Source organism: Eufriesea mexicana, unplaced genomic scaffold, assembly GCF_001483705.2.
Source record: "Eufriesea mexicana isolate 0111107269 unplaced genomic scaffold, ASM148370v2 scaffold2421, whole genome shotgun sequence".
NCBI classification, from domain to species: domain Eukaryota; kingdom Metazoa; phylum Arthropoda; class Insecta; order Hymenoptera; family Apidae; genus Eufriesea; species Eufriesea mexicana.
The window spans coordinates 44514-54742 of NW_016910490.1; the positions used below are offsets into that span (position 1 = coordinate 44514).

Here is a 10229-nt window from a genome sequence, read left to right on the forward strand (position 1 = left end):
TTAACATATCTAAAATAATTTTAGGTAATCTATAAAATGAACTGTTTTAAATACAATTTACTTTAAAAAGTATATTTTAATATTTTATTAAAAATTACATATGTATAATTTAAAATTTTATTATTTTAAATAATTTTTGTATAATAAGTACGTTTAATAAAAAAATTAATTAATTATGAAGTAATAAAATTTTATAAAACTGTTATATTGTTATTTTGTATTATTTTAATCTTTTTATATCAGTACTATTATTTGTTTACGTAATGTAATTACAATGAAAAGCTAATGTTAATCAATGTTAATGTTGTTAATTATGGTATATTTTTTATTCAGTTTTTGATGAATTCAAATTGATAACAGATTTTACTTGACCAATAAAAATCACTAAAATATATCGATTTGTGCGAATCTTTTGAGCGAGAAATGTGAAAATAATGATGATTATAACTTCATTATTTAAATTTTGTAGTTAAATGTATTTGTCGATATTATTAGTCTAATAATAACAAGTTGAAATAATTTAAGCAATTTAATAAGAAAGAGAAATGAATCTAGTTTTAAATTTTACTACAGGTTAAGTTGACATACAACGTTCTTATTTGTTTTAATTTGAACACTATTTTTATCAAAAATAGAAGCAATTGCAATATGAACATTTTGCCAGGGACAGCAACTCTTCTTGAAGAACTTGACAGTACGTATGTATGTTATAAATGTGCTATTTATTAGGTTATACTGATTTGTTATTAAATTTTTTCATATTCTTCAAAATCGCTAATTTTATATGAATTATATTAATACAAAACAATTCATATAATATTTAATATAAATTATTTTTTTTACCCCAAGAAATTTAAGTATTTAAAGCTAATAGTCTATATTTATGTATTTTTTCAAATCATTAATAATTAAGTCTAGAATAAAATTTAATACACTTTATTTTAATGCTTACTTTCATAAAAATTATTTTTATTTTCATGAAATATCTATATAATTTTGATTTAGAAAAGCTTATGGTTTTACTAAGAGATGGCAGAACTTTGATTGGATATCTTAGAAGTGTTGATCAATTTGCTAATATTGTACTTCATCGTACAATTGAAAGAATTCATGTTGGTAAAGAATATGGAGACATCCCGAGAGGCATTTTTATTATAAGAGGAGAAAATGTTGTGCTTTTAGGAGAAATAGTAATATCTTTATGTATAAAATTATTTTATTTAAAAAAAGAAAATGTATATTAAATATTTGAATGGAACAATATAATCTTTATTATAGGACAGAGATAAAGAAAGAGATTTACCATTAACTGAAGTATCTGTTGATGATATCTTAGATGCACAAAGACGAGAACAAGAATTAAGACAAGATCAAAGACGATTAATAAATAAGACTCTGAAAGAACGAGGTATATCACCATATGTTCCAGATGTGGGTCATGATGATATGTTCTGACCCACATCAAAATCCTTGGTTACCAATACATTATCATCCATGTCTTCACATAATTCTAAAACATATGATACATGTTAAACATCACTTTCTCTCTGATTATATTTAACAGTATCTGTGAAATGTGAATACATCATATAATTGTGAAGATATAGTTTTTACTTGTATCCTATAATTTCTTAAACTATGACATAATAGTATAATTGAAATTTGATGCATAAAATGTCAATGATATGTGAATTTATATAGTTTTAGTCTTATTATATTAATCCTGTATTTAGTATGATGAATGAAGAACATTATGATTGTATCATATTTTTAAAGATCTTCAAACTTCTATTATATACAAATATTATATTTAAGTAGAAATCTATTACAATTGATATATAGTCTTTTACTGACTACAATTCATAAATGAACATATTAATTACATTTACTAATTTCTAGCAATTGTATATTTTTCTATGATCAGTTTTACATATCTTATTTTGTATGAAAGATTCTTGTTTCAATAATTTCCTTGTATTTCAAATTAAAAATAAATATGAATAATATAAAGAAAAGCTTAAGAGAATACAAAAATTGTCATATAAATGTTACTTATGTATTTACATGTTTAATAAATTTACAAAATATATTTTGTTAAATATGTATAAATCCATTTCATGATTCAAAATATTAATTTTATTTAAAAATTCTACGATATATATCTAAAACTTAATTCAAATAATAAATATGCATGAAAACAATATAATACCTTATGGTAATTACCTTTGACAATTAAAGTTTTTTTTATAATTGTTCATACAATATTAAACGAAATATTGCTTAAGATCTAATGCTTTCATATGAATTTATTTAAATTTATATGATACATGTTATATTGTACTTTAATTTTTGCATGAACATCATAAAGATGTATTATATATACAAAAGCATTAATAAAATAAAATTTTTAAATTATTGTATCCTTCTTTTTATTGCCTATAATAACTTCACTGCGGTATTTATTAATATATTAGTTTTTAAAATCACAGATTTTACCTATTCTTAACAAGTAAATATTCATTATATTATACATATGTATGCAAAATTTTTTTATTTTCTTTTAAAAATATTTTGATAGCAGAAAGGATACAATGTCATTAGATTTTACAAATTTGAAGGTAAAATATAACATAAATGTAAAAAGATTTTTATTTATTTTTATGCAAAAAGGTTTATTCACATATATATAATGAATAATTTAACAAAATATGTAATGTATAAAATTTAGGGCAGAATATAAATTAAAAGTATCTAGTACAAAACTATTCACTATATAAATAATATGAATTTCACTGTATCATATGTGATGTGCCAATCCTATTTTGTTATAAAAGTATAAAAGCAATGAAAATTTTTAAATAAAAATTTACGCAATGAATGTATACTTTAGAATTTTGTTTTTACAAACATTTATAAACAAACCTATTATAGGTTTTTACGTTAATTTGTCTTTTCACAATTAAAAGTATCATTAAAATGAAAAAGTGTGCATAAAGATACAAAAGTTTAGTATATATTGTGATTATGTCACTTTGTCAAAATGAAGTTTCTTGAAACATATCTTTTATTTTCACCGAACTTAATGTTGATTCGCTTAATTGTTTATGTCTAAAACCATGTCCTCGTATATTCCTCGACGTTCTGCTTTCCTTTATTGATCTTTTAGAATCATTACGCTGTAAACTAGTTGCTCGTTTTCTTGGCGAACTTGCCATTTCATCATTCTTTTCCGACGAATTATTAGCACTGTTAGTACTACCAGATGCGATACCAGATGTATCAGATTCTGGTTGATTTCCATTTAAACAACAAAGTAAGCTCTCAGATAGACCATCCTCATTTAGAATGTTTAAATCAGATTCTGATTGTTCAAAGTCTCCTGTACGCGATGAGAAACTGAGATCAACAGGACTAGCAGTTAATACACTTCTAGACAATAAATACTCTCTAAATGTACTCGTTATAGACATAGTACTTTGTTGTTTGATTGCATAATAATCATCAGTAATTGATGTAACAAATTTTCGTTTTTCCGTTGCATTTTTACTTATGTTTTCTTTATCCTCTAAGTCAATACCTTCACTGTATATTATTTCATTGACTATACTATTAGGCTTATGAGATTCTTCTAGAATTGAAGTACAGTTCATTGAACTAATAATATCAAGATTTGATCCATGCACATTATTAGATATATCTTGTTGATGCCAACTATTATTAACAGAGGCAAGATTACATAGATTTGATCCAGAAACCATCATTACAGGTTTTCTAGATCGTGGTGTCATCATTGTTTCCTATAATATAAAAAATGATGAGATTAGATTAGTTAAAAATTTACAATTATATATGTAAATTATAGACAGTTTTATTAAATTATCATAAACATAAACAGTAAAATAATAATATTAAAAACAATAGAATATTCATACCTGCATAGCTTTTGTCATTTTAGTAGCGCTTTGTGTAATTGGACTCATGCTTTTATCATTGTTAGTAGTAGGAGTTAACATGTAATCATTAGTGACTAAGCTTTTGCGTAATAAATTCGATGGCGTCGATGTATGAGCAACATATACATTCCAAAGTCTATTCTTTACAACAGGGGACAAATGAACACATGCATTATCAGTGTGTGATTCCAATTTTGAATATTCTACTGATTTCTTGTTGTCTTCACTACACTTAATTAAGGACGTATCATCACGAGTTGCTTCTGATACTGAAAATGTAGGTTCTGAACTTTGTCTAAATAATTCATTTTCACTGATTTCGTTTAAAGTCGTTTGAGAAGAATACATATCTGGTGGTTCACTGAATTGTCTAGATAATCTAGCAGTATTAGTTGTAACATTATTATCTTGTTCTAATTCTTTACTATCAAAATCTTGTAATGATACATTTGCATTACTTGACTTTGAATTTATAGATTCTTCTATATATGATCCCTTTTCTGATTTATGTATGTCCCAGTCATTATATTGATCATCCATTTGTTCCTCTTTTATATTTACAAACCTCATTAATAGAGCCTTTCTCTTATCTTTATAACTCCTTAATGAAGGAGTATTAAGACTACCAGTACTATTACTAATATGTTTAGTATGAAGAAGACTGTCATTATTTGTATCACAGTTTTCCATGCTAAGTTCATCATCTGATTTACTCAGCAATACTTTTGTTTGTAGTAATGATTTTTCTAGATTCTGTGTAATAACAAACATGCATTGAAATGTATTAATTATAAACTGTTATCATAGATCATATGTTATGAAATTAACATGCTGTTACAAAATTAACAGATACTGATTATAGAAAATATTATGTTCCATATTCTTACCGATGATAATATGTTTTCTTCACTACTTGATCTAGTGATATTGCAACCTATATTAATGTCAAATTTTTTATATCCCAAAATCTTTTTCTGGAATATGTGTTTTTTAATTGAATCTCCAAGACTCTTAGTTCGGAAATGTTTTACTTGTCTTGGTGTGCCTTGACCATTTTCTTTATTAAATTGTTTTACAAGTCTGCGCTTCTTAGCTGATTCTGGCATAGCTTGTATATGAGCATAAAGTTGTGCCAATGCTGCTTGAGTATCTTGTGTAGAATTTGCCTTTGCTGTTAACTTATGATCCACAAAACTAAATACCGTATGTGCTGTACCTGTTGTATCTGGTATAGATTCATTTAACTGAAATAATATATAATTATTTAAATTGTAATAACTGATTATATTATATATATTACACACTTAACAATTTCAACAAAGAAGAAACTTACATTTGTATCTTTAGGACTTAATAATTTTCTTTCTTGTTCTACCCAATATGCTCTAATATCTGTAGCAAGTTTTGGTGGAATTTCAAATAATTCATTTTCTTTTCTGATCATGAAAGCAACCAAACATGATAAATTTTGAGAATTAATATGCAAAGCTTCTGGTGACAATTTTCTTGGACACATTAAATGTGGAGTAAAAAGAGTAGCAAGACTATCACAATTCATTTTGTTATTAGATTCAAAACTAGCTGTCTTACTGAGAAGATTCAAGACATATTTAAGTAAGATTCTATTTATGGATGGTAGAAGTAATAAAAGCAATTGTAAAGATCTTAATAATCTAGCATCGTTCCCACTCATATTAGAATTACATAATTCTAAAATCAATAAAAATAAAGTTTCAAGTAAAATGTAAAAATAAGAAAATTAAACACAATTTGATTAATTTTTTACCTGCAATTTGACAGTGTGCTGGGTAATGCAAATCTGATAACAATGGTTCTGGTAATTCAGCCAAAAAACCTTTTAATACTGATGCACAATCATGTACACTATATCGACCATCATTAAGATTTAATGGAATACCTTGATACATTGCAGTTTTTAAATCTTGTTGTCTTGTTAGTTTGCCAGTGCGTCGAAATATGCCTTCTTGTATAATATCTTAAAAATTTTTAAACATAAAAATAAAAGAAAAAGAAATTATTTAAATATTTTCTAAATAATATAAACTTCTATAATAATTAAATGTTTAGTTACTTTGTTCTTTGGATAAATATTCTATTAACTGCTTTACTTGATTTATTCCATTTTCAGATAAACTAGCACCTTCAACTCCTCTTTGTAAATTAATTGTTGACTTAGGTTTCTTTGAAAAACTCAAGAGACCCCATTTTTTCAATTTTGCCTTTTCATTGATACAGTCATTGCTGTATAATGCAATAATTAATTTTACAATTAATAAAGTTTATTTAATATTAACAAATAATTTATGAAATTATAAAATCAACTTTTAAATGCAAAATTTAGTAACATTAATTATCATCTTACTCTTCAGTATTAAGATCTAATTCAAAAGACAGATGCATTTTGACAAGTGTGTGAAACTGTTCTGGATTGACTTTTCGCATTCTAAAAGCCAATTTACCATCCACACCATCGTTAAAATCTTCCATTGTCAATTCCGCGATAACGACGATTTAAACACGTTCTGACATCTTTGAATTTTATACACACGTTCGTTACTGTTTCATTAAAAACGGTTATTTTCATTCTGATTTTTTACTGTTCCTGAAGTCATGTATCCAAATCATTTTTTATAAAATAATTAAAGCAAAAAGTCAATATAATAGTTAAATTATAATACACTAGTATTTTCATTCATTCGTATTTCTTCTATGAAGCCATTCAACCAATCCAACATGATATTTATCATACAGTAGTAACGGTATATAGTAAGACAAAACTAGGATTGTTTTTTAACACCATCTGGTGGTAGATATAAAAATGTGCTTGTATTATATAAATATTATAAATGTTATTTTATAAAATTTTGAAACGATAAAAGATGAATAATTTAATGAGTTATAAATTAGTTTTTTAAATATATTAATTATAAAAACATTATTTAGCTACATAACTACATAGCAAAAATAATTTTATAGTTTTTTGTCCAAATTTTGGTATTCCTAAAAATACTATAAAAATAGTCACAATTAAGTATTAAAATTATATAATAATTTTAGACGCAAAAATTATATACCGTATATATTTACATTTAAAAATTATTACTCTCTATTAATTTTTCGTAGTAATTTTAAGCTTCTATCAAATTATAATACTATTATATTAAAATAATTTTGTATTCGAAAAATATTTTACTAAACAAATTTTTTAGAAATCTTGAACATGAATTTTTCTTATTGTACTATAGTACAAAATTATAAAAAAAATTAACATTTCGGCGTTAATGGGAAAATGCTTTACAAAATATAATCTTTAAGAAAAATACTTGTATTTAAAAATTTTGCTCACTTAAATACAAATGTTTGTTAAATTTGAAATATTTTTTTATAATTAATCAATAATAACATATCATGAATTATTTATCGTCAGTTTTTAAATAATCAGTTGGCAATAGCTCAAATGAATGTTATATTTAAATACGACGTAAGCATACCAAAATACAAAGAATTACAATCCAATTTTAAATTATCAAATGCTATCATTAAACGATTTATAGTCAATAATTAATCGAATAATATTAATCAATTTCTTATAGTTTTCAAAGTAAATGCATTTTATAATTTGTTCATATCGAATAGAAACTAATTCTTTTTCATTGCTTAAACGAATCGGAACTTTTTTTTGGTTACCAACCACTACATAATATTATGGAAAGATAATAAAAATGTTACATAGAAGGACTTGCGATAACGAAAAGCGAGGTTGGCAGACGTAAAACACCTGTGACGATTATTAGTTCAATGGAACGTGGAAGGGATAACATGGCCACCGCCTGGTGACGTTCGTTCGCCGTCGCCGTCGCGATATCAAATGGTCTCAAAAACAGCTGGTGAACATTTATCAGTGTAAGTTCCGTAGTTTTTACACGGAAAACACGTATTATATTCAGTGAGGAGTATAAAATACAATGATGAACATGTGGAAAGTGCGGGAGTTAATGGACAAGGCGTAAGTACAATTAAGTCAGTTACACGCGATCTAACCTTGCTTTTACTTTTTTCGACGCATTCCACTCTATTTGCTTCGATACGCTGCACGATTTTTCGTTTACCTCTAATTTTACATTTGTTGATAGTCACTTTACTTACATTGTTTAACGCATTATTCACGCATTTTTAACCTTATATTTAAACATCTTTTTTCCCATTAATTGAGTATTCACAGAAAATAAATAAATGATCCTTTGCATTTATTTTCGGATTAGTTTTTCTTATGTTTTTTAAGTTAAGATAAGTTAATATATCATATTGTTTCAGTAACTTGCAGAAAAATAATTATTTATTTAATCGAATAAAAATTTTGTACATCAAATAATAATTAAAAAGCGTGTAATCGAAGAAACTAATATGACTATAGAAGGACAAAATAAGTACTTGTTTTACATTATGCATTTTATTAATAATATAGATATTCTAATACCGCTTGTTTACTTGTTTTTTTTTCTATTTGTTATTGTTATGAAAATATTTTTTACGAAGTTTGTAAATTATATATCTCTAACTTGTTAATGTAAATTATAGTACATTTTTTAATGAAAAAAACGTAATTTTTTATGAAAGGTACAACAATAAATTTTATTAATGATGTATCGCTAATTACATAATGTTGTAATGTGTATTTTTGTCTAATAGATATTTTTAAATTATTATGATCAATATTTTTTTATGAATATATCGTTTTTATAACCGTTATTCTAGTTAAATATCTTTTTCTTATTTTTTATTTTTATTTTTTATATTTGAAACGGGATAGTTTTCAACATTATTGGAATTGTTTGTCTGTTTTCTTTTTTTTTAAATAAAAGCTTGAGCAGAAAAACAATGTTTTACCATAGCAGAGTCTGAAATTAGTTGATAAGCTGTCCCTAACAAGCTCACGAACAGGTTACTCTCCATGATAAGTAAGACTGCCCGTTGAGAAAGTGTTGCATATTTAAGAGGAAGGAAATGAGTTATATCGATAAAATACCAGTTTTCTTTGGTAAAAAATGATCTATGATAATTATAGAAGTACATCGTTATTGGAAGAGTAAAACATATACGTTAATTATTGTCTATTGTTTACAACTATTTTTAAATACGTAAAAATGGTTATCGAGTATCGGTAAAAATGTACTTTGCTATAATATCATAGAAAAGTAACGATTGTAATTTAGATTATTTATTATTATGCTAAGTCATCGTTTAAAAAGTTTTCCTTTTCTATTCTAACATGTCAGATTTTCGTAATTGATCTACACACCTGTTAAGTTTTGCTTTCATGCAGTTGTAGTCAATGTAAAGACGCGTGTAAAATATTCCAAAAAGTTGAGAGTATAAAAAAATTTACATCGTCACGAATACTATATTTTTTTCATTTTATTTCATTTCTTTTTTATTTTTTAACCTTTTTTTCTTTTTTTTTTTTTTTTTTTTTTTTTTTTCGTAACCACGAAGTCAAGTATCGTTACAACACCGGTTCTTATGCATCGCATATACACAGTCATAGTGTTGAATTAAGTAGTGGTTCTCAAACATTGATACGATCTGTACGTTTTTATTCTATGCCGTGCATTAATTCTTTTATTGTTGTTGCTTTTTTTACAAAACTAGGAGGCACATTACAATAATTTATTATCGCTCGAATTTGTTATTTGTTCAAAATGAAAATTATAAATCGACTTTACATGATCAAAAATGTGAGATTGTTCATAATCTGTGGAAATCGAGAAGCGGAAGGACACTATTATCTCTAACAGCTCTTTCTGAATACAAATGCAACCTGTAACTGTACATATACGCGAAGATTTCTGATTCTAAGCATAATCTCATAATCAACTCATAATCAACAATTAACTTTTTAAATGTTGGTTAATTTATAATTTTTTTTTTTTCTTTCCGTTAAACAAGAAATGTTCGTACAAATTTAATTACTATGTTTATAGAAATTGTAAATATTTATTATACTAAGAGATATGTTGACTCTTTCTGTAGTCTTTTCATACCAAGTTATCATGTCAAATATTTTCTTAAGTAGATAGCAATAGTAAATAAATTGATAAATAAATTGTTTATATACCATTTATTCTTTATTAACCATTATTGTTTATAAACTAAAATATTTTATATTTACACGATCTTTTCATTTTTATCATTTGTTAATTAACATTTATAAATGTGTCATTTTATTTGATATATTAAAATAAATATATATATATA

The 10229-nt window shown here is 24.9% G+C and overlaps 3 protein-coding genes across 3 annotated transcripts in view; 2 read left to right on the forward strand and 1 right to left on the reverse strand.

Moving 5' to 3' along the window:
* Positions 1-624: 624 nt before the first annotated feature.
* LSm1 (U6 snRNA-associated Sm-like protein LSm1) lies at positions 625-1474 on the forward strand. Its single transcript, XM_017903592.1, has 3 exons — positions 625-694; positions 1006-1190; positions 1279-1474. Exons 1-3 carry the CDS (start codon positions 649-651, stop codon positions 1453-1455), a joined length of 408 nt encoding a protein of 135 aa, XP_017759081.1. The 5' UTR covers positions 625-648; the 3' UTR covers positions 1456-1474.
* Positions 1475-3035: 1561 nt separating this feature from the next.
* Positions 3036-6508, reverse strand: LOC108549996 (Rho GTPase activating protein at 54D). Its single transcript, XM_017903590.1, has 7 exons — positions 6337-6508; positions 6046-6215; positions 5740-5949; positions 5287-5663; positions 4841-5197; positions 3933-4706; positions 3036-3797 (listed from the first exon to the last, which is right to left on the reverse strand). Exons 1-7 carry the CDS (start codon positions 6459-6461, stop codon positions 3036-3038), a joined length of 2775 nt encoding a protein of 924 aa, XP_017759079.1. The 5' UTR covers positions 6462-6508.
* A 1208-nt stretch (positions 6509-7716) lies between these two features.
* The window catches only part of lqfR (clathrin interactor lqfR), a 12307-nt gene continuing 9794 nt past the window's right edge, over positions 7717-10229 (forward strand). The window contains exon 1 of the mRNA XM_017903562.1: positions 7717-7980. Coding sequence (XP_017759051.1) covers positions 7940-7980 — 41 coding nt within the window. The 5' untranslated portion in view covers positions 7717-7939. The remainder of the gene's footprint in view (positions 7981-10229) is intronic.

Bases quoted from the DNA above. Each gene is read 5' to 3' on its own strand.
- LSm1 (XM_017903592.1), top strand. From the start codon at position 649: ATGAACATTTTGCCAGGGACAGCAACTCTTCTTGAAGAACTTGACA. The intron at 695-1,005 runs GTACGTATGTAT...ATTTTGATTTAG, and splicing joins TCTTCTTGAAGAACTTGACA to AAAAGCTTATGGTTTTACTA. The intron at 1,191-1,278 runs GTAATATCTTTA...TCTTTATTATAG, and splicing joins TTGTGCTTTTAGGAGAAATA to GACAGAGATAAAGAAAGAGA.
- LOC108549996 (XM_017903590.1), bottom strand. From the start codon at position 6,461: ATGGAAGATTTTAACGATGGTGTGGATGGTAAATTGGCTTTTAGAATG. The intron at 6,216-6,336 runs GTAAGATGATAA...TGCATTATACAG, and splicing joins TTAGATCTTAATACTGAAGA to CAATGACTGTATCAATGAAA. The intron at 3,798-3,932 runs GTATGAATATTC...TTTATATTATAG, and splicing joins AAATGACAAAAGCTATGCAG to GAAACAATGATGACACCACG.